The following is a 23467-nucleotide window of genomic DNA, read 5'->3' as shown; positions in this document are numbered from 1 at the left end:
CGCCGAAATATCTCATGATGCCGGCCATGTTGCGAGATTATGCCAAGCACACCAGCTTCATTTAAGCTGGATCAACTACAGACCAATATATATAGGTATCTTGTCCGTGCGCGCACCAGCTTAACCAATAAAACACATCTCCAGAAAGGGCAACCTAACAAGAAAACAAGTTGAAAAAATTCCTCGTTAGGAATAAACAAACTGAGCTGGTCTGTGCTATTTTTCGAAGCGCCTCAATATAGGTGTCTCTCTGTCGGATATTAGTGCTGCAGTAGCTAGAAAAAGAAATAGGGGAAGAGCAAACGTTTTCGCTTGGTGCAATGCTACGCTAGTTAGCACTAGCGAAAGTCGACGCCGGAACGACTTCGGAGTTAAAGTTCTGTATGAGAAGGAGGAAATTTTTGCCCGACAGAAATCCGACCGAAAAAGGGGGCGGGGGAAGAAGAAGAAGGCGAACCAGAACTGAGAATATAGTGACAAGTCGCACGACTGTGGACGACTGAAGACCCGCCGACGCCCGCTGTGATCAGAAGGGAGCTACTGGCTTCCGAACAATTGCAAACTACTCGAAGTTCCTACAAATTACACATGTCATCGATAACTAATCCTGAGTGTATGTGTGTGTATGGAGCAGCTTGACGTGAACGCCGCGCCTGATTGTGCAAGAGACAGCGTTTGTCATAATGGTATAGAGAAACCGTTAGCGCTAAATGCGATGCTTGTTAGTTAACTGTTACAGAGCGTTGTTCTAAGCTAAACTAAAAAGCATATAGCACTATATAAGAAAGTTGAGACCGCGTTGTTTGTGCCAACTTTTTTGTGATACCTTGGACCGGATAGTGTCTCTGCAGAAGTTTGCGCTTCTTGCTGGTTTGTCTTCGACTATTACTAATGATCGGTAAAAAATGCGAACTGGTTAGCTGACGTGTATATCGGGAATCTATATTTGCAATTGAAATAAAGCAAAAGCAACGGTGGCCTAATAAAATTAAGGGGCACATATCGTTAGTTACTAATATATGAGTAGCTCCGCGATTTATTCACTAGTATCGTAACTAAATAATTCATTTTATCAGATACTATTACATGCTAATAATTATGTAATTTTTTTTCTCATTATCGACATGATAAAAACTAAAATCTTTTTTCAATTATTTTGGGTAGACAAGGTCTATAATAATTTTACGTAATTCCAGTTGGGTTATTTGCTTATACTGGATCTATTTATGGGAACCGCTGCGTGGAACCACCAAAACGACAAGTACTGGCATGTGTTTAAGCAGATCAACGCATCCTTGGCTACCTACGAACATTGCAAAATCTCGAACACTTCAGGCTGTTCTCTTTGTCACTACCAGTAAGTCAATTTGAGCACCCATCTCAAGCGTCAACTTAAATGCTCATTTGTTATAGCATATGATAGCATTTTATTCTGAAGAACAAGTAGCTAGAATATAGCAACACTGCCATATATAAAGGTAATTTTAGGCATTTCTTTTTCCATATTTTTACTATTTTTATTGCTATATCATCCGAAGCTTATATAATGCGCGTTCTCAAAGGCTAAGTTTTTGAAATTAATTAATTTAGAGTGATTGCCAGGGATTTAGCGCCATGGGCTAGCGGCATAGAGAAAAAGGACGTAGATCGGGCAAAACAATCCGGGGTTCATTACCAGATCGTTGGAGGTCGGCTGTACCGTCAGGAGGAATGTATGTTCCCATTCAGGTAAATAGCAAGATTTGTTGACAGAGGAAGGACAAAATACGACGAAAAAAGAAAATTCCGACTGTTGACCAGCTCCAACTAAAAGATGTTTCCCTCAAAAACTCATTGGTAGATTTTTTTACAAGGTATCTATATATATTACAAGGTACAAAATATCTAATAAACCTATTGCTTGAAATTCGCAGGCAAACAACTAATTAGTAATGGCTTTATGGTATAAACATTTCATAGTATTATTGTTGCCATTGTCCTTGATAAATTAATCTTACTTAAATATATTTAAAATTGCTATTAATGTCTAATCTTTAAACAATTCGACAGGTGTTCAGGAGTTGAGCACTTCCTCCTTGATCTAGCCTCTAAAATGCCGGACATGGATTTAGTGATCAATGTGAAAGACTACCCGCAAAGCCTACGGCGACACAGCAAATTACCGGTATTCTCATTCAGCAAAATATCAAAGGATTACAACGATATAATGTATCCTGCCTGGTCGTTCTGGGAGGGTGGGCCGGCAATAAGCATTTACCCTACAGGTATCGGTCGCTGGGATCTGCAGAGGTGAGTCGAAAGTGCCATTATTGCAAATGTGGTGCGAATTTGGACAATTCTGTGCAATAAATAAGTCAGGACTCAAAAAGCCAAGCGATCAGTCACGTGGCTTTAATAACTATTACAAATTATTCGTTTAGTTTATCCATTGGTGCCTTCAAGAGACCTTCACAGCGTCTACTGAGCACATGTTAAGCAATTTTATTATTTGTATATGAGCACAGATATAATAATTACACTCTGTTATATATTTACAAAGCGCTATATATCAAGTATGCTTTGGTCAAGAGAGGTCAATAAAAGTCGATGCATTACTACATTGGCCGTCGGATTTTTGGTACACGTACTAAGTAACTTCATGCAGAAGCGTAAACGAGTTAATATTGAAATAATCGTTATTATTCTTTCGAATAAGCACAGTTAGGTAAGTTCGTCTGTTCACCAAACACTCATTAATAGGATGTATTTATAGCGGCTGTTAGTTGTGTCGCAGGTATTTGCGACTCATGAGTAGCTATGGGTATTCTTTCCATATACGTAGCATGTTCGCTGATATTGCGGTGACCGTTTGTTCTTGACACTGCCTTCAAATTACTGTGTCTCCTCAGCGCTAATTTACTAACTGAAGCGGAACGATTTCCGTGGTCGGAGAAAGAAGACAAGGCTTTCTTTCGGGGTTCGCGAACATTTCCTGATCGAGATCCCCTTGTGAAGTTATCGCGGCGCAATCCTGATCTGGTGGATGCTCAGTATACGAAAAACCAAGCGTGGAGGTCGGAACAAGACACACTCGGAGCGCCGCCTGCGACAGAAGTTACATTTGAACATCACTGCCGTTATAGGTATAATATGATTTATAATATGATATATGTCTATAATGTCCGACAAATTGGCAGCAAACAATATGTGTTACATAAATAATCAGTCGTTCTTACTGCAGTTGAACATGTTGCAACGTAACTATACGTTTAGCATAAAAACAATTATAAATCCGCCTATATTTTAAAGTTGTATCATTTCCATGTTCGGTATCCACAAGCGTATCTTATTCCTCTCTTTATAGGTACCTTTTCAACTTCCGTGGAGTAGCTGCTAGCTTTCGACTGAAGCATCTGTTCCCCTGCAAAAGCCTCGTTTTTCACGTTGGCCCCACCGAATCAAATGAGGATTGGATCGAATTTTTTTACCCCATGCTCAAGCCTTGGATACACTACATTCCCGTGACGCAAAAGCAATTGACAAATGTTGAATTTCTCCTAAGTTTCGCCCGAGATAATCAGGATGTAGCACAAAAGATAGCCCAACGTGGCTATGAAGCCATTCGTAACCACCTCCGAATGAAGGACATTCGCTGTTATTGGCAAAAATTGCTTACAACTTATGCCAATCTTATAAAGTACCATGTTGTTAAAGATCCCTCTCTTAAAGAAGTTATACTGAAAGTAACGCGAAAGTCCATTCCCGCTTCTCAAAAAAACGAGCTTTAACATGTTAATACCATGTTCGTTAAATTGGAGCATGCTTTTGGTCTCGAAGAATAAAATATGCGTCAGGTACAAGTGTATTTCCCACCAAGTGACAAAGCAACCCGCTAGAATACTTAAAATGGGTCGTAAATTAGTCCTATCGTCATTACACTTTTTTCGCATGGTTTCTACCGGTGGCTTGGCTCACTATTTCAAATTAATTAGTACATATAAAGAAACGTATTTTTCAACATAGCCTTTTATAAACTCCTTATCACTACTACTCCCATTAAAGATTTTCCCAAAGAATTACACATATAAGTACTGCTATTTAGAATTTTCGGTTTGTATTTTTTATTTTTCCACCCAAAAGTGAATTAACCGGGTATCTTGTTTGTGCGAGCCGCACCAGTACAATATATTGTATGCATTTTTTGACTGGAAACCAGAAACCTATGTAATACGGCAATGACCATTTAATAATCCTAGAAAAAAGCAAATCTTGAATTAGCAAAAAAAAACACTTGAAAAACTTTTACAGTATACTTTCTAACTCCTTAATAAATGCTGTTGAAAGCATATTTATCAACAGAGATTATTATGGTCCCTGTGAGGCGTCGCATATTATGCGACTTTTAAAATGACAAAATGGTGATAGATAGCACAACGCTGTTTTTAGTTCAAAGCTCGTTCTCGGACTCGTAGAAATGATTGATTGCACTAAGCGGTATTGCCGATAGGTTTAGCTGTTTGCCGTTAAACAAGGCTACAGTACTGGATGCCAACTGACATCCGATTAAGAACAACAAGAGAAAAAAATATCCATGTTTAAAATGACACAAGCTTGTATATACAACTTTATATATGTAAACGGTAACTTTTCATCAACACTTTTTTTAAATAAATAAACCTTAGGTGAGTCGACTAATTTATGTATCGTGTCTTCACGTGCACAAATGAAGAGACAAGGATCCTCTCAAGAAAAAAAATAAACATTGCAGTGTATTTTTTTATTTCTTTCCTAGAATTTCAGTGCTAAGGGTTCAATAAACAGTTTACTGCTAGGGACGGTATGTACAGAAATGGGGGTTACATTTTGAACCGAAGAATATCTGTGATTGGTAATCATGATGACCGGCCTACACAGCTGGAATAGCAAATACTGTAGAAATGTATCTGATCCCCTCCATCGGTGGCGGAGACGTTATCTATGCTTATGAATACGTGAAACAGGAGTGCAACATATGATAGAAGATGAGTGATAATAAAGAAATGCAGCTTCCACATTTGTCGTTTATATTTCAATCTGGTCCATGGCTTCCATTTGCTTCCGTTCGACCTCCTTTATTTCGTCCATGCAATCCTTATATGAAACTTTTTGTGGGATAATATCTGTAAAACAGCCAAAAAACGTAAGAGCATATCCCAAAATTCACATTACTTAGTTATAACTGTGTGACGCTCTAGTTTTTTTTACGAATTTCATTTACAATAGGGTGCAAGGTTTAGCGTTAAATGTGTCAAAATACATAGACAGATATTTTGTCATTATACACCCAAATTCAATTTCCATATATGTCAAATTTCATGCACTTTAGAGATACGCTGACAAGCTTCATACTGCCGTATATATTAGCAAACAGATGATTTTAATAAAACTTCTATCGAAATTCAATTACACGATATTTTATCGCTTGCATATACCAAGCTTTCTTAGTGTAATTTTATCGATCAGGCAGCTCTCGACCATGTCGAAGATGTGATCTGTACAGCAGATACCAGAGAAGCTTCCCAAAAGTTTCGAAAAAAAACGACCTTCTTTTCACTTTGGTCCTTCAATCATTCTTATAATTACAACTAGTAGTTTTCAGATTTAATAACACGAATCTTCTATTACAATAATGTTCTGAGATAGTTAAGTGCTTTAAAGAAATATTAAACAATTTGTGTGTTATAGGAAAATTTAGCGAAAGCTCACCATAGAGAAAATCTAAAACTGGATTATCATGCACGACCCTGTAGATGTCTCCGTAATCAACTTTAGTTGTTTTGCCCGTTTTTAGCGTCTCCTTTGCTAAATGAATCACAAATAATTCCTGAAAGCGACAGTGAAAAAACAGATTCTATTAATTAAATAAGAACTATACGAAACTATAAGCTATTAGAAGAAACCTCGGGGTTTGTGTTGCTTACAATATTGGGATTAATTAAAATCGTAAATGCCTTTTGGATAACGCGTGCTCTGGTCACATAATAAAATTAAAATAATAGCACCCTAAATTTTAAGACTTTGCCTAAAGATAACTAACTGAATCATGTAGTGCCATGAAACTGAGAGTCATTGCGTGATTTGTAGCTGGCCATAATGATAGACCCCTATAAAAATCTACCTAAGTTTCATGCGAAACTATAGAAACAAATAATTTTTAACAGGGATAGAATTTCTCGTAAAAAGTTGGCGTACACGACTAAAGACGACAATCAGTTGTGACGAGGAAATGAATTCGTTGCCCCACTTCTAGTTAGCTTCGTTTTTTCAACTGCAAGGTACCTTTCTCTCCACCTCAGTTACGCATAACTTTTGTTAAACTTACAGCTGCTCGCGCTGTAAGAGCCACGGCATCGACTCCAAGTGTGTTCACTTCTGGTGCCGACTTCATAATCATCTTGATTCGTGTGAGGGGAAAACTGGCCTTGGGCTGTCCTTTCTCTTTACGTGACGGTGAATCCTGTTCGGTTACACCCTTTGGCTCTTTCACGTGATCATCTTCTGAATTTTTCATATTTTCTAAGTGTTTGTTTTCCTTCTTGTGATCCTTCGAAGTCTTAGTTTCTTTACCGCTTTTCAAGTTTTTATGAGCATCCTTTGTCTCTTTGCCATTTTTTAGATTCTTGTTATTTTTCGTTTCTTTAGAATTTTTTGCATCTTTCGAGTCACTTTTGGCATTTCTTTGCTCTTTGTCCTTGGAACTCTTTGAGGATTTTTTCCCGCCGCCTGATGAGTCTCTCTTCTGCGCCGATGCAGCCTGCATCGCTGTGATCTATATCGGCGCTAACTGTGCAGAAAAATGCAAAAAGATAAAGGAACAAAGGTTGCCGTTAGCTTTAATAGTACAAATTAATCTACATAATGCCTAGACCATCTAAACTTCAGAATCGCCATCACATTTGTTTTTGCCTCTTGCTTTTGAACATTTTTTACTTAGGCATTAAATAAAGGTTTATGTTATTTAAGAACCGCAAAAATCTCTAATGCAACTACAGACTGTTCAAGCGTAGGAAGACAATCAATAAATGCTGTATGCAGAATGAATTTGCTCTACATGCATATGTTAGACAAATAGATCTAAACCATAGTTATTCGTTTTCTACGATTACAGGATACCTTAATTACAGCATTGAAATTCCTATGAAAAGGAACACCTTTCAACACTGCAGCAGCTCTTAGGTGTCTTACGCTGACTGAATGTAATAAATTGCCTGGCTTTTATTGTGAATAACTTTTAGAATCCGCGTATTCGCGCCACTGAATTGGAGTGTCGTGCGGATTCCCTGATACAACTGCAACGTGAAATATTTTCAGCAGAAATTTGAACTCAGAGTGCATCTATCTTTGACAGGCCGTCATTACGTGCGTCATATTCACGGAGATACCGAACGCTTTAAGTTGGTACAAAAAGTCCTTGATTACAAACTTTTTAGGATTTCTTTACTTACAACACAAGTAAATAAGAAAGCATAACCTTTAGCTTATTGCTATCAATGAAGTTGGCCTGTAACCATTAATAAAAGTGTTGAGTGGTATTTAGGAATTATTTAACTATTACAATTTATTTTGTCTTCAAGCTTTGTCAGTTGTCTATAGAAAGGAACATGTGTACAAGTGGTATTCAGAGGCATATCTTCTTTACAGTTACTTAAGTTTCTATTCAGTTTAAGCACAGAATATCAAGCGGAAGTAGTTTCACATGGCTACAAAAACATTCAACAAAAAAAACTATTTCCTTTGCGACTGTCGAAAATAACAATAAATAGAAGTTAAAAATAATATCAGTAAATAAAAGTCCGTATTTTTTTTCTATAGAGCGCGCGAGCTAACCTTGCACAGTTCAAATGCCACGAAAAAATTACGTACATTTAACGAGGCATTATTATCAAATATTTAGCGGAAATTTCATGCCCGTTATGTACGTATTCATACTGTCAACCGCTTCCTGTACTTGGAAATAAGCTGACCATAGCTTTGAAGTATATTTCGCATCTCCGATCAATTAACGCCACTCCATAGGCTTAATTTTTGGCGGGCGTAACGATTTGTAAGAGGAAACATTTGCTCGAATGTTAGACAACCATTGACATTCACTGCAGTTGTCATCTTACACCATACATGATTCTGTTAAGTGCTCCCGTCTTGCCCTTCTGACTTCATAAACAAATCTTCAATGTACCTTTGTTGTCAAGCGATCCTACCAGACACAGCCTGTACTGAAAATACAAATGCTATCATAAGTATTCTACAGTAACGCAAAACACATCTGACAATTTATGCCTGGAATTGCATGAATACTTGGCAATTTGTTAGCAGCACGTTGTCGTGCATTAAAGAAAAACCTACCTGAAAAAAAGACCACTTTATGAAAAAACATAAGGTCTATCTCTTTATTTAACCTCTCTCCTTGTCTTTCTGATCTATATTCTTCGTACAATTGGCAAAACTCAGCAAACGAACTGTCCCTCATTTTTCTGTCACACTGAAACTGCACTCACTCTGGCGAAATTACCGAACGATTTCCTTGTTGCCGCTCATCAGCTACCTCACAGCGGAAACGACTTTATTCCTCTTGTTCGAAAAAGCAGGTCGGAAAAATACAACGAAATAGCACAAAACACTGCACATTCATGTCGGACGTTGAAGAATACCGATCCTCGGCAGGACGGAGTCCGCGCCAATTCTTCCCATTGTGCTCATTAGTGTTAACCTCGCAATCACCGTGTTGTCTCTAATGCCGACGAGAGCAAGAGATATTTATGGGTTAAATTATCATATATGGTACCTTATTTATCACGAAAACAAATGTGTACAGAAATATTTTAAAAATCCAAGGCAAAGCCGAAACGGCACATTTCGAAGACTCAGTTTACCGAAACTGTCCGCGTTCCGCAGATTACGGTCTGTCAATCGTCGGAGCTTGGCGCTAAATCGCGATCGCGTTGTTTAGCCGGTTGCCTGGCGTCAGCTAACAGCATTCGTAGTCGACATCTCGATGCAGCAGCAGGGTGACTGTCAACGTCTGGTTAGATCAATTATCAAGAAATCCGTTTGCCGACGATCAAAGATAGAAATCTATAAATTGATTAAATAGAATATCGAAATACCCCTTAATCAGCCAGATTCATCGAAGATGGTCGGTTATCAACGGGGAGGTTTCAACAACGATTTCCGTGATCGGGAACCATGGGGTGGTCGCGACGACCATCGAGGCGGTGATCAGGGGTAAGTCAAGCGACTCGAATCGTCTCTCAGGACACTGCTGTTTTGCAGTTGGCAGGTTGGTGCAGAATAGGTAGACAACACAGTCAACTCATCAGTGTCATCAATGCTGCTTAAACAATATGCCGGGTCAGGGAGACCAGTGTGTATGTATCTCTCCCTCAGCATACCTATGTGCAATGTAATATTGCGGTATATTCTACTTTGTTCTGTGATCTCTGCCCGCAAGGCGCGAGTGACCGAGTTTGTGCTGCCCGTCGCTTGTTGTGAGGGCAGTGCATTCAAGAGTGTCGACAATTGACCGACTCATCTGAGAGGCGCATGGGGTACATTATAATAAAAAATTGTTTGTCCGGAAGCATACGGCAAATGAGCTAATTGCTTGCTCTAGCTACATGTTACAGTGTAATAAGTACTGAGATTGTAGGGTTGTGATTCTGTCAGCGATTGGTGTTTTTGTCTTTCCGTCGAATTTTTGTCATTTGCAAGAATGGATCCTTATCGGTTAGTAAGATTCGTGACCCGTCTGCGGTTCTGTTCTTATAGTGAGACGGTATACATTTAAGTCGGTTGGCGTCTAGGCGGAGTTCCCTTAGTGTGGCCGAATGAAATGGTGATTAGTTTGTGTTTCGATGGAATCGTAATGGTATTCGTTTGTGTATTGTGTGCAGGTGAAGACCGTATTGAAACAATTTGACAAAACGTGATAGGTACAGAAATCGGCTAAGATGATTGGAATGGCTTGAGCAGCACTTCGAAAAAATCAAGACAGTGGAGCATATGTAAATGATAGTGAACAAAGTTGAACATTTGGAGTTACGCGAGTCGTCGGGATATATTGTACTAGTGCTCAATAATTTATTGGTCACGCCACAATGATCAACCGTCATAATCCTATTGTTTCGTTGAGAGGTCAGATTGATAGCCAGGTTTAATGTTTCGCACATCAGCTATATATATATGCCACTGGAGGCTTGTTAGTTTATGTCGCGTCAATGTGCATGCCAATTGTAATAATCAGTATATAGGTAGTTAAAAAGATCTTGGTGAAAGATACAGAAGTTTGGGGATTTCTTGAGGTCTTAGAGCAGTTAAGTATTTTAATATCAAATTATATCAAAATGAAATAATTTTTACGTTGAAACTTCTTTAAACCACATTTATTAGAATTTATCATTGATACAAGTTAAGAGGCAATAATCATTGCGAGAATGTGCGAAGAAGCAAAGTTTCTGTTACCTCCTCTGTGCATATTTCTTCATGATATAATATCAGACAAGCTTAAAACGAGTCAAGGTGAACCTGGAAGTCTTTTGCAGTATTTCCTCACACAATTGTTTAAAAAAAACGTGTTTCCTTACAAATGATCTGTTCTTTCTGTACTGATTCTCAGGATGGGAGGTGCCGGAGGAGGTGGCTATGGCGGATCTGTGTGGCAATCCTATGGGGACATGCTTCAGGGCGCTGGCGGCCCAGTAGGCCGTTCACAGGACTATCACAACGAACCTTTCGGCGGTCATAGAGACTCATTTGGTGGTCTCGATCAAGGTATTGGAGGTGGCAGCGGCGGATTTATGGGCGGTCGTGGTCAGGGCTCTGATCAAGGCGGCTTCATGGGCGGCGGAGGCGGTGGCCGACGAGGAGGTCTTCATGACACTAGTGGCGGTGGATACGGCCAAGAGAACTTAGGAGGCAGCGGTGGCTATCTCCGTCAACAGCAACAACCTGATCCCTACGATGGATACGGTAATGTTACTATACATATATACGCATGTACCACTAAGAAGCTCCAACGGAGAAAAATGACGAATTCCCTAGTAGCAACTTACTTTGTATATTCGGTTTTATGCATACATATCTGTAATATGTACGACGATAAGTTTGTATACATAAGTTTCGTAACGTCATATGTTGAACCTGAGTCGTCAATCTGAAAAACAACTCTGAGAATCACAGAACCTTTCAGATACCTGCAGATGTACGCTCGAAACATTTAAATTGTTAACCGCAATAGTCACCACGGCTTAATGTCTTAGAAAAATCTTTACTAGTCCAAGAGATCGAGATTCTCCACCATCATCACCATTAGTTCCATAAGATTGCATACGTTTACGGGAATGGCTCTGTCACGATTATTCTGCAATTCGTAGTCATTCTGAAAACAAGTGATTTTAACCTCTCACTTTTGATATCCATGTTAATGTGTGTGTGTGTCCGCCCTAACAGGTTCTCGAGGTGGCGATTCATTCGAGGCATACGACCGTTGTGGCCCTGTTGAAGCCGACTACCGAGGCAGTGGTCCTGGACTCCCGCGTGGTGGAGGAGTCGCCGGTGGAGGCGGAGTCGTTGGTGGAGGTTACGGAATGGACGATGACCGAGATCGAGGAATGTATGAGCAAGATTACAGGATGGGAGGTGGCGGTGGGGGTGGCGGTCTAGGCGGGGGTAACGCAGGAGGCCTGTACGAAGAGCGACCTGAGGTACGCTATCAAGTCAAAAAATTACATTGAAAAAAGGACAACAGATGGAATTACTATTTTTAAGTATGCTGGGTGTATATCATTATTGTCAGCTCAGTTGTTGTAGTTGTAATTGAGGCATATATCAACCATTTACATAAACTATGTAATGTTTATGCTGCCTAAATATTTCGATCTACTCCTAAACTATGTAAAGTTTGTGCTGCCTAAATATTTCGACCTACTATAGATATGGCTAGTAGAGCACTTTGTTTTCTTTGAACTATCTGCTTGACTGTTCCATTTTTACAACAGGATATTGCTAGTTTGTTATTTGATTTTACAGACCTCAACGATTTTTGACATCATTACCCTAACGATGGCAGACAGATATAAGGTTTGTTTGTTATATGCGAAACTTAACAGCGAGAGTTTTAGACAAGCGTAGCAATAACTATGTAAAATTTGGCGCCAATTCAGGCGCGACATTGGACATGACAAAGATTGTGAACGGTGAAGGACTACGATGTTGTGGCACAGTCCAGAGTCAGTGTGTTGATGTCAAAGCCATACTGATGAGCCGAATCAGGAGTCCCTTAATGAATATAGGATCGTATCGACTATTACTTGCGTATAAGTGTGGATGGGTGTTCTTGTAACTGACTATTACTTGTCTGTAATCGTGGTATCGCTGTAACTAAGATACCAAGAGGTATGCAACCCCCTGGCTTCGACCAGTTTTGAGTCCAATCGACATATGCCGTTTAGTAACGTGTTCTGATCAAACCTCGCTTTTGATGACTGATATGCTGGCTGTCATATGGATTCCGAAGAAGAAGAAGAACATAGCTATTTGTATAGCCAACGAAAAACGGCCCAACAACGACTTTTTTACAACCGTATGCGGGCTGGACCAACCACTAACGATTCAGTGTTATTTGACGGATTTTTAGGATATCAGGTGATTAGAAAAAAAGGTCGTTGACATAAAGCAGATCACTATTGTGTTAAATAAACGATGAAAATATATGGATTCGCGAATATAAATCTGTCAAGAACCTACCGAAGAAACTCAAACATAAAACGACGGACATTTCGTTTAGCTCTTTTATCAATTCCTATAGCTCTTCTATCACATAGGTAAAAGATCGAATCGCGTCTGTTTGTGTACGTTGTATTATTTTACTTATTTTTTGAGTAGCTGAGCGTGCAAGAGCTTGGCTGAACCTATAGATACTTATTAATGGCTCCACGTTCTTTTAGATGGTGCCGGAAAGGCCAGCTCGTCGTCCAATGCGTCCCGGCGAGAAGCCTGACCCAATCAAGGATCAATTATACGAGATGCAGGGAAATACATACAATCTTCAATCTGCCAATGTCGAACCAAAAAAGTTTACAGCTAGATGTCGTCTCTTTATCGCGCCGTTACCAAACAGCGTTTCAGAAGATGATCTTAAGCAGTGGTATGTCTCTTTACCGTGGTTTTTATTTTGTTATAGTTAGTAATGTGTGTGTGTGCGCGTCTCTCTATCTATAATATCTTGAGATATGAAAATGTTTTTTTTTCATGTGGATGGAAATTGTACAGCAAAGTGTATAATATAGTAATAATAACTATAATAAAGTCTAGTAATGTACACAAATTTTACAAATATGCTTTACAAGTTGCTTTTTATCCAACCAGATTAAAGCTTAACCAGAGCAAATGCTCCCGTCACTATAAAGACGTTAATAAACATTAACGAAAAAATAAATAATTAAAAAAATAAAATTATGAAAATAAAAATAAAAGTAATCAAAAATAATAAAAAATAAAAGTAACAAAAAAACAAGAACACTTCAATAGTACTTAAGAAGAAAGTACTAGTGAAATGCTCTTGTAAGAAATGATGAGCCATGGTAGACGAACAAGGAGAAACTACGCCGCTACCGCGAGTAACGAATTCGCTGGTATCTACATTGTTATATAGGTTTGGCCAGTATGGCGAAGTTGGAGAAGTGTTCCTGAACAAACAGAAGAATTTTGCCTTTGTCAAAATGGATACTCGTGAAAACTGTGAAGCAGCTAAAAATTCACTAGATTTTGCCAAAAAGGACGGAGTTACCATTCGAGTACGATATTCTTCAAATCCTGCTGCCGTTCGTGTGTCGAATCTTACAAACTTCGTGACTAACGAGCTGCTTGAATCGGCATTTGGAGTATTTGGGGAGATTGAAAGAGCAGTCGTAATCGCGGATGAACGAGGTCGGCCAACGGGCGAAGGGATCGTTGAGTTCGCCCAGAAGAGGTAAAGTTATTCATAAAGCCCTATAGTGTTAAACGATAACGCACATCGTCTATATGGCGTTGCACAGTACAACGAATAGTGGCTTCAACGTTCAACAACGTAAAGCTTGACAGCTTAGGTCTTCTAAACCTAACAATTCAAGAATATATTGACTATGTTTTTCAGTATTGTTTTCATATTCAGTAGGTTAAACGCTTTCGACTTTTTCAAAAAAAGTTTCTTCCTAGTTAATATTGTTTGTGAAACTGTTTCTTGTTAGTTTTATGTGCAACTCAAGCTTTGTATAAACAAGTACTAAATGCGTTCAGTGAAATTGTTCGATATGTGCATCTTGTTATAACAGGTCGGCACTGATGGCTATTCGCCGCTGTGAGGAGGAATGTTTTCTGCTGACTGCTTCTCCGCGACCCGTCGTTGTGGAGCCATACGATTTCCGAGATGAGGACGAAGGACTGCCCGAGCGAAATATCGCAAAGTCCAAAGCATACGCGGCCGAACGGGAGCTTAGACCTCGCACTGCTATGCCGGGATCATTCGAATTTGAATTTGGGGCCAAGTGGAAAAGTCTTTTTGAGATGGAGGCCCAACGCAAAGAAGAGTTAGAATACGATACAAAGAGGTATGCGATGAGCGCAAAGACCTCGTTACTGAAGTCCACTCACTCACACTGTGTGCCCAATAGTGTTCAACTGTAGCTTTTGCAATAGTTTTCCTTTTTAGAAAGTACCAAACGCTTATGTTAACAACTGCTTCATAGTAAGGTTAACTCAACTTGCAACTTCGCTAGTAACGTTGTTTCAAGCTCGGTAATGAGGTACTAGTTTACCATTTATTGCAATGATAACGAAATCAATGATATTCTGTTCTGCCGTAAGATGTCGTCAAGCGTTAGATGAGCAGTTAGACTTCTATATGTACGAGCACGAAACGAAGCTTCTGCGGGAGAAACTTCGCGCTATGGAAGAGCAGAGTCAGCAGATTCAACGAGACCGCGAGATGCGACTTCGTGCTGAGGATGGAGAAAGGTACTGAAAGCTGACAACTTCAATTTTATATAATAAAGAAATTCCAACGACACTGGACTATACTTCAACGAGAATTTACGGGATGTATTTCAATACTTTCAATTTCAGTACAACCATTATTGTTATTAATAATTATTAGTTTTATTAAATCATTTTGCATGATCTTTATTCTTTTTCATTTCTTTTTTACTATTTTCAATTTCTACATCTACGGCTTGTTCGTATTATTTGCCTATAACTGTTTTACTAATCAGACACATTCATTCGGTTGCAACGTTTCATAACAACACTTGACAAATACACATATAGTGTATAAAGTTGATGTTATTCAGACATTTAAGGCACCAAGACTATATCTGACGTGTAATGAGTGTAGCTGAAAATTGAGTGAGGCTGATGTACCTAAATGAATTACTTTTGTTTAGTACAGTATGGTTTCATAAGGTGCCGTGTTACAAAAGGAGGACAAAAAAGAAATCTATTGAAAAGGTTTCGTTTGCTTGTTCGTTACAGACGACGTCGTGAGGAAGAGGATTACCGGCGCCGTATGGAAGGTGGCGCTGGCGGTCTTCTTGATACCGCGCGAAGAAATGCCCTTGGCGCTGGACTGACGGGGTCCTTGGGCGGGCTTAGCGGTGCAGGTGGAGGGCAGCCTGGGAGAGGCGGCGGATGGAACACTGGTCCGCCGCAAGTGCCCCCACCATATCAGAGGTAGCGTTGAATTATTACTATATACATAATGCAATGATGCTTTAGGAGAAGCCTATTTATTGTTTTACCGACAAATCCTCACGAAATTGGATAAACTGAATCTAAATGGTATATAAGCATAAATGGTATGAGAGAATAAAGATACTGGCGTTTTTCTGACTGATAGTGAGTTCTTGTGAACCAAACTTTTATGTTTTTTGGTACGTAATCCTGTAGAATCGTAACCAACGTAATCGTAACCGAGGTAGGATATTTTGATAGATGCGCTTGTCACAATATTATATTGTCTATTGTATATTGATTTAAGTAAGTGTATTGATAGGCGAGTATTGATTTGTTTTTGATGAGTCCAAAACTAAACTGCACTCAAGCTGTCCACTTACATAACATTAATTGCTAGGGATCATCATTAAATACTTTTTTGTCCGTTTACTGCAGTTCAATGGGCGCGCACATGGGAGGCGGAGCGAGGTACTAAGATCTGCTGTCCGCTCCTTATTCTTGTCTTCCGAACCCTATTGAATCCTTTCTGACGAACTCGAAAGGACCGCAAACCGCTCCTAACTTCTTATAGGTTACGTAACAGAGCAAATTTATAATTATAATGATTCTAGGCCATATATATGTGTGTGTGTGTTAGCGTTAGATTACGATTGGTATAATTAGGACAAAACGCAGTAGTGTCAGACAAACACACTCATGAACACATCTCATTGTATCAACAATGCCCAGTTTCGCAACACTTTTATCGTTTCCACTCGTGCGACATAGTTTGGCTTGCGATAGATAGTTGTTCTTTTTTATTTAATTTAAGAGCGACGATTGTAGCATCATGTGCACATATACATCCTCTATAACCATGACATTACCCTTCCGCATTTTTGTAAACATTTCGAACAATATTATAAACCGTAACCGATTTGCGGCGTCCTCCTCAGTTAGATAAATGCTTAAAAATCACTGAATAATCTTTTGTTAAACGTCATTCGACAATACCACAAGTGTTACTACAAAATTTTGTACTATGGTGCAAATGATTGTCGCGTCAGTATTCAAGGACCTATAAAAAAAAAAGATGGCAAGTAACGCGATAGTGCAAAAGACAACGAGTGTCGAAGGTATGAAAGCCAATAAATCGTATGTCATTATATGTAAACAATAAACCAACTGAAAGAATTGTTTTTTCCACTGTATATATACATATATATATATATTAACATGAACTGGTGTCTTAACCTCTCACACCTTTGTTCAAAAAAAAGCGTTTGTGGTTATTGAAGCGGTGCAGGCTAGGCTAAGAGAGTAGCTATTTAATGGTATGTATTCAGTCACAATAGCTTATAAAATTACGATACTATACAAAACAGCAAATTTTATAGCATATTTCATTGAAATGGAGCCATTACCAAAAATCATGTTGACCCACGCAGGTCCATTCAACAATTTGCTGTCACTATGGTTGCCCGCTTTTTTTTAATAAAACGTTGTATCCTTAACGAAGACAGACTTGAATCGAACAGACCAATAGAGTTCACCATGCATATACCAGTGGAAAGTCACCTGCTTCTATTTCACATTTTTTTTTTCTTAGAATCTCGGGTGTCAAGTCTTTGGGTGTCAAATTTTTTTAGATATCCAAACATCCATTAAAATCCCTAACATGTCAAATATAGACAACTCACATCTTCTTTAGAAGAATATTTTTGAATTTACACTTTTATTTCAGTTATAAACATGTCATTAATACTAAGGACCCCCCCCCCCCCCCAAATGGTGCGTAGGTTGTTTTGTACTGATATGTAATATCAAAATTGATAGTCTGAATGATGAGTGCGAACACGACTATCACTATCGGTAAAGTCTCATAAAGGACACAAGGAAGTAATAGACATCACAAAATATATGCGTTTCTAAAACTTGGGAGAAGCTTTCATGAGCCACAAATGACGTCATAGCCTAAATTGTTTTTACATTGACAGCAGTTCTAAAATAATTTTTCAACCTACTTTACGCAGATACAAATCAATGATTTTCCTAAAATAATATAGAGACACAGTATAATCCCATTGGCCATCAGTTTATGGTGCTGCACGTATCTGTCTTAGTACCGTAATCAAAAATATTTAGCAATTATATCGTAACACATTTTGAGTTTTTCATGAATTTAGCGAAGAATTGACGACTCCGAATGGTCGAGTCATCCCACCATCTAAGTACACTTTGACGCGATTTCAAAGCGTATTCATCTTCATGACATAATGTAGTAATTAGCTCAGATTCAGCCTTGTTGGGCAGTAGCGTTTAGTAGACGTTAACAAAAGACAAATTGACAAGGTGTCTCATGGTAGGTCTTCCGTGCGGGCAATTCCAAGGGTGTTGTAATTCGCTTAGCTGGCCAACGACTCGTTTCATGTCTCTTCGGCTTAGTTCGTCGCCGACCATTACTGAACGTCTACACGCTTTCATTGCAAACATCGATCGGACCTTAGCGGGACGGCAGTTTATCAGGTTTGGATGTGAGTTGTCGTTAAGCATAAAGATTAGCTCGTCCACTTCGGCCATACCCATTTGCCACTGACCAGATTGAGGTACGGCGTTCAGTGCCAACCGATGGCCCCAAGGTGCTTCTTCATCGATAGTGATGCGAAATCCATTCTTTTCAAAGATAGCTATGTGTTCTATAACCGTCTGTTCATTCCCTGGCGCCAAGGATAGTTTCTGAGGAACAGCTAAAGGCTGACAATCAATCGAGGTGGTTGCTTGGAGCGTCTCGAAATTAAACTTCTCATCGGCGGCATGCTGGTCTACGATGAACAGATCATTACGAAGTCGGACGACAATGAAGCCTTTATTAAACTGGCCAATAATCTCCATTTTCTTAAACATGTCCTTAGATATTTCCCGAATAAGTTCGGATTCTGCAGAATTATTTTCTTTGGGATTGATGCGAGCTCTAAAGCGACAGTCACCTTTTACGGTCTGAGTGGGTGCTTCCCTGAGATCTTCCTGGCGAATAGCTGCCTGGAAATCTTGACGTAGCTCATCTATTGTCCAGCTAAGTTTGCATATGCCAACACGCCTTTTGGAAACGTCATCAACAAAAGTGTTGTCATTTCCATTAAAGTCATTTGCATGACCATCCTCGTTGCTTATTGTCGGGTCAGCCATAGCAGGTTTGTTATCACTAAGACTATTATCAATCCGCACCGGTGCTTGCTTCTCTGGTGGACTATCGTTTAAAATAGGCTCACTATCGCTTATAGAAGAATTGACCTCTGTGTGGCTTCCAATGCGCATTTCAATTATATTACGATGGGATGCTGAATTTCGGCTCTCGTCTACATGACGACTTTGCCTCGAAGTCACAGGCCTCTTCTCAGTAGAATCTATATCTGAATCAGATGTGCTGTTGGCGTCCGTATCCATAACATTACCTGCGATAAAAGGGGCCTGATCGTTTTTCGATAGATCTACTTGATCTCGCTCAGTCGACTTAATATACTGTACCTTACAGTTCTGCTGAACACCTTTCAAGAAAGCGTCAAGACGTCTTGCTCGTTCTTCAAGTATAAAATTCGGATCGGCTTCTTGTTCCTTTCCCAGTGACCTTGTGAACCCAAACGATGACAAAGGCCTACAGCCAGACTCACCTGTTGACCTCTTCGGCCGGCCTGATGCAGCGGAAAATTGCGCGTCTTGGCTCTTTCTCTTTGACGATAAATTTACGAATTCAAAACGGCCTTTAATGTTGATTTTAGCCGAGGACGATGCACAAGCAGCATCTCTTATGTTCCCGACGATGCCAGTCGATGTATCGCGTGTGCCTAAACTGTCTCTTTTCTCAAAACCACTAGAGACAAATCTTGACCGGAAGTCTTTGACTTCAACCTGGTGATTTCCCTTACCGTCGGTTCTAACATCGGAAATATCTTCGTCTCCATCAATCAAGCCTGTTATGATTGAGTTGTCTTGAATGCTCGTGTTTAGTGATTTAAAAGAACTATCGGGCGTGTTGTCAACAAAGCTAGAACGAAGCATCGATATCTGAGATGGGATTCCCTCAATCGAGTTGACCGAATACTGTGTGGCTTGCTTATCAAACATGGCTGCAAGGGACGCCTTGATCATTGCCAGCATCACATTTTCGCGGTGAAGAAGCAGAGTACGTTTATCTGGTGTTAGGTTTACATCGACCAGAGCTTGTGGGGTAAGAACGTTCAACATAATAAAGGGCTGTTGCGTAATGTTGTATTGGTGATACACCTGATTCACAAGTTTAGTTAGTTTAGCATGATCACAAGGTCGTGAATTGACAAAAAAAAACTGCCGATCAGCTGTTGAACGTCCCTTGCCGTGCATGCAACTTGATATAAACCCCTCAATACAAACTTCTTCAAAATACTCGATGCCTACTTTCGTAAGCCGAAATTCTTCAAGAATTTTGACATCAAGTGGCAATGACACTGGCTCATACTCGACCAACTTCGATGCTTCTTTGTATCCAAACACGTCCACTATATTGTCTTTATATGTTATATGTGCTCGTTTCTTGAGAACCTCATTTCTTCGGCCTTTATCATCAAAATTTACAACCGAAAGAGACACCCCCCGCGCAATAAGAGCATAGCCAGATATAAAATGCACCATTTTGGTGAATTCTTTTTTCAAAGCTGTCATGAACTGCTTATGACGCACTGGCAGTGATGAGAAAATGTTCTCAACACATATAGTTGAACCGGTTTCACGAGCGCACGGTTTGCTTTCTTCCAGAACACCCTCATTGTTATATCTTAATGAAGCACCCACTTCCTTGGAAGTATGCTTCGTTACTACTGAAACCTGTCCTAGAGCACACAGCGAGCTGAGAGCTTCCCCGCGAAACCCGAAAGTTGCAATGCTTTCGAGGTCAGAAAACTTCCGAAGCTTGGACGTGAAGTGCTTGAGGCACAGTGAATCGTAGTTTTCTGGTAATATACCTTCGCCATTATCTTGAACCTGTAATAGAGAAGTACAGTTTCCTTAAAATGCATTATAAAGTTAACCTAGTAAATGATGTGTTGCCTTAATCGAATATGTATATTGAAAAAGGTCGGTAAATTGTCAATAGATAAAAAGGTTAATTGGGAACGCGTAACATTTTGTTTGAAGCTGTGAATTACATACACGTGCAATCAGAACGCTTTTTCTTTATTATGTACTTCTAGTCTTTTGCTTCGTATCGAAATGCAACGAAATATGTCTTGAATTGTTTACAGGATCACAGGCAATTTCGATAAAGTTCAGTGGGAAAAAAGACCATGTTAAATTTTGCCTGGGCGCGTCGTAAGGCGCCATACAGTATGGCCATAGTTTTAAATGCCTTATGAGCGAACCTCGATTGATTTTGAACCAAACTCCCTGGTTCGAACGATAACTTCCTTGGCGCCCGCGTCAAGCGCGTTTTCAACCAACTCCTTTACTGCTACTGCTAAGCTGATGACCACCTAGAAGCCGAAGTCGAATAATAATATGGCTAAATTTAGCACACAGTGATCTTTTCGTACTATTAATTTAAATTTGTATCCATGCGAATACAAAACATAACAATACAGACCTAGCCAAAACGGACTTATTTAAATTATTGTTCCAGATCCTATCTATTTGAGCAGAAAAAGGGCATTGGATGGTACAGCACTGTATGACTCATATCGCTTCCGTTTTGCATCTATGCACGACAGCAAAAGGATTCGTGCCGTACTCGCAGATTTATTAAGGAGATCTTTATCAGAAGTGTCCGGGACAGAATAATGCAGAATAACAAACGTTCCTTATTTACCTGTCCTGAACAAATACGATGAACAGACCACGAGTCGAGCTTTGAAATGACAATCCCTGGCGACTTCCTACCAGCTTCATTTTTTGTGCTTTTAGAGTTCTGTTCTTTTTTAGCCTCAGAGATCCCCACTCCTTTATCGTCGTCCATAATATTCTAATACTAAATTTTTTCCTCCTGAAATTACTTCTACTGCAAAAACATGTTATGAATATGCAGGTTTTAAATGAAAACATTCAACCAAGTGATATAGCCGTATTTATTGCTAAAGACCTAATACAATTTTTAGATTGTGCTGTTTATATTATTACCTATATTAAGCTCATATAAGATGCAATAGTAGCGAAAATATTATCTTATTATTATTAATAAATAACACTGGAATTTTAAATATCAGGTTTCAGCTTACACTTAGCACCATTGATATTTACATAACAACGCAGTCACATATATTATGGATTTAACGATTTCTCTCGTACATAACAGTTACCCAGCACAAAACGGATAACTATTTTAACCCTACAAATTAATTTGCTTCCCCTAAAATTAATAGCATGGAACGGGTGTGCTGTGCATGTAAGTATTATTTATATTTATAGACAACATAGTAAACAGCACAAGCATCGTGAAAGCAATCTTATGAAAACAAAATTCTACCGTTCAAGAATATTTGAAGTTGAACAGCTCCGTCCCAGGTTGCAGTTACAGACAATGTGCTTAGAAAGAGTTTTTTGGTGTAATCGATGACTCTTTAAACAGTGAATTTGCTTGCGTAGGTAACGTTGTGAGTCGGACGGTAGCTTAGTGAGTAACCAAAACGAAAAAAAAAAAAAAGCAATTTCAAATTCAAACGAATTTTTTATCTACTTCATCGAAAACACATATGCAGTTAATGGAAACGTCAATGATCAAAACGCTTGCTTGAAAGTCAAATTTGTTTGAATTTCGAACGGTAGAAGTCTGCACTAAGACGCTGCGAAATTCTCAACAATAGATTTAGCACTGTTGACGTAATTATAGTGTGACTTGTTAACAGTTCATCATAGCGGATACAGACGAACAGACGCTATTATAGCTGTAAAAAATAAACGAACTTTTATGTACCATACAATTAAATGTCATGATAGAGAACCGTTTCAGGTAACCTTCGAATTCGGAAAGCGAATAGGCGCGCCAAACACACCTCAACAGCTCACAACACAGTGATCGTGACGACAGTGATCTTTGCTTTTGATTTGTTCGTTATAAGCGGCAAGGATAAATCGCGCGCTGGGTAACACATGTCAACGGGTTATTATTAAGTTCGAGCTGTTGCAACGAGACAATCGTTGAAGCGTGAATGCATTCTCATTTTTTTGTTTCGATTTTAAAGCTTTGCCTTTTAATTCAAATCTTCTCGTCAGTTCTAAGCGTTTCGTGAAAAAAATAACAATTTAGCTATATTGGGCTGCATCAGAAGTTTATACGAAGTAACATGTAGGGAAGTTCATTAGATACCTCGTTGTTAAGACAATCGAGATAGATGCAATCATTGCACGCAATACGGTAAATAATTGAATATGCGTAAGTAATTCAGTCTATTTTTTTAAAGTGCGTTTTGTGAAAATTTTAGTATCAAAGTGCAGTGCGCAATGCTAACAATTCCGAAATTAAAGCCAGCAACTTTACGCATTTCATATATGCATGACTTGATAGTATTAAACCAACTTGTGTAAACAAGCGAAGGGCGAGTAACTTGAGCTACCCTAGAACCCAACGAAGGTTATGTGAATAAATGGCATAAGTTACAAATATTCTAATTTACTACGTTTTTTTTGTAAACATAACGGAAACTTTCAAAGTTACAAAATGAGCTCGAGTTGGGAAGAAATAAAGAATGAGTGAACTTACACACAAAATAAATACGTTATATAGGTAACCACAAGCAAATATCAT

At 39.1% G+C, this 23467-nt stretch overlaps 4 protein-coding genes across 13 annotated transcripts; 2 read left to right on the top strand and 2 right to left on the bottom strand.

Annotated features, from left to right (window-relative positions):
• The first annotated feature begins 178 nt into the window (after nucleotides 1-178).
• LOC111260713 (protein O-glucosyltransferase 1) lies at nucleotides 179-4678 on the top strand. 3 transcript variants are annotated; one of them, XM_022833674.2, is made up of 6 exons: nucleotides 179-686; nucleotides 1197-1357; nucleotides 1591-1728; nucleotides 2050-2289; nucleotides 2889-3122; nucleotides 3344-4678. In XM_022833674.2, exons 1-6 carry the CDS (start codon nucleotides 684-686, stop codon nucleotides 3765-3767), a joined length of 1200 nt encoding a protein of 399 aa, XP_022689409.1. In that variant the 5' UTR covers nucleotides 179-683; the 3' UTR covers nucleotides 3768-4678. The 3 variants fall into 3 exon arrangements, with proteins under 3 accessions (XP_022689409.1, XP_022689410.1, XP_022689411.1); XM_022833675.2 differs by lacking the exon at nucleotides 179-686 and adding an exon at nucleotides 701-870; XM_022833676.2 differs by lacking the exon at nucleotides 179-686 and adding an exon at nucleotides 701-898.
• A 44-nt stretch (nucleotides 4679-4722) lies between these two features.
• On the bottom strand, nucleotides 4723-8868 carry LOC111260716 (uncharacterized). Of its 4 annotated transcripts, none has more exons than XM_022833680.2 (4): nucleotides 8362-8868; nucleotides 6341-6802; nucleotides 5725-5842; nucleotides 4723-5138 (listed from the first exon to the last, which is right to left on the bottom strand). In XM_022833680.2, exons 2-4 carry the CDS (start codon nucleotides 6776-6778, stop codon nucleotides 5041-5043), a joined length of 654 nt encoding a protein of 217 aa, XP_022689415.1. In that variant the 5' UTR covers nucleotides 6779-6802; nucleotides 8362-8868; the 3' UTR covers nucleotides 4723-5040. The 4 variants fall into 4 exon arrangements, with proteins under 4 accessions (XP_022689415.1, XP_022689417.1, XP_022689416.1 ...); XM_022833682.2 differs by having other exon boundaries at nucleotides 8528-8868; XM_022833681.2 differs by having other exon boundaries at nucleotides 8514-8867.
• Nucleotides 8869-8980: 112 nt separating this feature from the next.
• LOC111260711 (uncharacterized) lies at nucleotides 8981-16887 on the top strand. 3 transcript variants are annotated; one of them, XM_086968445.1, is made up of 10 exons: nucleotides 8981-9240; nucleotides 9909-10149; nucleotides 10631-10983; nucleotides 11464-11717; nucleotides 12960-13159; nucleotides 13667-13984; nucleotides 14328-14603; nucleotides 14860-15009; nucleotides 15523-15720; nucleotides 16159-16887. In XM_086968445.1, exons 3-10 carry the CDS (start codon nucleotides 10632-10634, stop codon nucleotides 16196-16198), a joined length of 1788 nt encoding a protein of 595 aa, XP_086824571.1. In that variant the 5' UTR covers nucleotides 8981-9240; nucleotides 9909-10149; nucleotide 10631; the 3' UTR covers nucleotides 16199-16887. The 3 variants fall into 3 exon arrangements, with proteins under 3 accessions (XP_086824571.1, XP_022689406.1, XP_022689407.1); XM_022833671.2 differs by lacking the exon at nucleotides 9909-10149; XM_022833672.2 differs by lacking the exons at nucleotides 8981-9240; nucleotides 9909-10149 and adding an exon at nucleotides 9564-9741.
• A 518-nt stretch (nucleotides 16888-17405) lies between these two features.
• On the bottom strand, nucleotides 17406-23251 carry Pms2 (mismatch repair endonuclease PMS2). 3 transcript variants are annotated; one of them, XM_022833668.2, is made up of 4 exons: nucleotides 22637-23251; nucleotides 21536-21724; nucleotides 21093-21203; nucleotides 17406-20715 (listed from the first exon to the last, which is right to left on the bottom strand). In XM_022833668.2, the coding sequence occupies exons 2-4, from the start codon at nucleotides 21680-21682 to the stop codon at nucleotides 18022-18024; spliced, it is 2952 nt and encodes a 983-aa protein (XP_022689403.1). In that variant the 5' UTR covers nucleotides 21683-21724; nucleotides 22637-23251; the 3' UTR covers nucleotides 17406-18021. The 3 variants fall into 3 exon arrangements, with proteins under 3 accessions (XP_022689403.1, XP_022689402.1, XP_086824570.1); XM_022833667.2 differs by having other exon boundaries at nucleotides 21536-21721; XM_086968444.1 differs by having other exon boundaries at nucleotides 21536-23251.
• Between the last annotated feature and the right edge of the window lie 216 nt (nucleotides 23252-23467).

Source organism: Varroa jacobsoni, unplaced genomic scaffold (assembly GCF_002532875.2).
Source record: "Varroa jacobsoni isolate VJ856 unplaced genomic scaffold, vjacob_1.0 scaffold_468, whole genome shotgun sequence".
In the NCBI taxonomy this organism is placed as follows: domain Eukaryota; kingdom Metazoa; phylum Arthropoda; class Arachnida; order Mesostigmata; family Varroidae; genus Varroa; species Varroa jacobsoni.
The sequence above is the reverse complement of the archived record's forward strand: the minus strand, read 5'-3'. Positions and strand labels throughout refer to the sequence as shown.

Coding starts and splice junctions, on each gene's coding strand:
- LOC111260713 (XM_022833674.2), top strand. Junction 1,358..1,590: donor TGTTCTCTTTGTCACTACCA/GTAAGTCAATTT, acceptor TAATTAATTTAG/AGTGATTGCCAGGGATTTAG. Junction 2,290..2,888: donor GGTCGCTGGGATCTGCAGAG/GTGAGTCGAAAG, acceptor GTGTCTCCTCAG/CGCTAATTTACTAACTGAAG.
- LOC111260716 (XM_022833680.2), bottom strand. CDS start 6,778: ATGCAGGCTGCATCGGCGCAGAAGAGAGACTCATCAGGCGGCGGGAAA. Junction 5,843..6,340: donor CTCTTACAGCGCGAGCAGCT/GTAAGTTTAACA, acceptor TGTCGCTTTCAG/GAATTATTTGTGATTCATTT. Junction 5,139..5,724: donor AGTTTTAGATTTTCTCTATG/GTGAGCTTTCGC, acceptor GCTGTTTTACAG/ATATTATCCCACAAAAAGTT.
- LOC111260711 (XM_022833671.2), top strand. CDS start 9,149: ATGGTCGGTTATCAACGGGGAGGTTTCAACAACGATTTCCGTGATCGG. Junction 11,718..12,959: donor TGTACGAAGAGCGACCTGAG/GTACGCTATCAA, acceptor ACGTTCTTTTAG/ATGGTGCCGGAAAGGCCAGC. Junction 15,010..15,522: donor CGTGCTGAGGATGGAGAAAG/GTACTGAAAGCT, acceptor TGTTCGTTACAG/ACGACGTCGTGAGGAAGAGG.
- Pms2 (XM_086968444.1), bottom strand. CDS start 21,682: ATGGACGACGATAAAGGAGTGGGGATCTCTGAGGCTAAAAAAGAACAG. Junction 21,204..21,535: donor ATCGTATTTGTTCAGGACAG/GTAAATAAGGAA, acceptor TTCGGCTTCTAG/GTGGTCATCAGCTTAGCAGT. Junction 20,716..21,092: donor TTGGTTCAAAATCAATCGAG/GTTCGCTCATAA, acceptor TCTCTATTACAG/GTTCAAGATAATGGCGAAGG.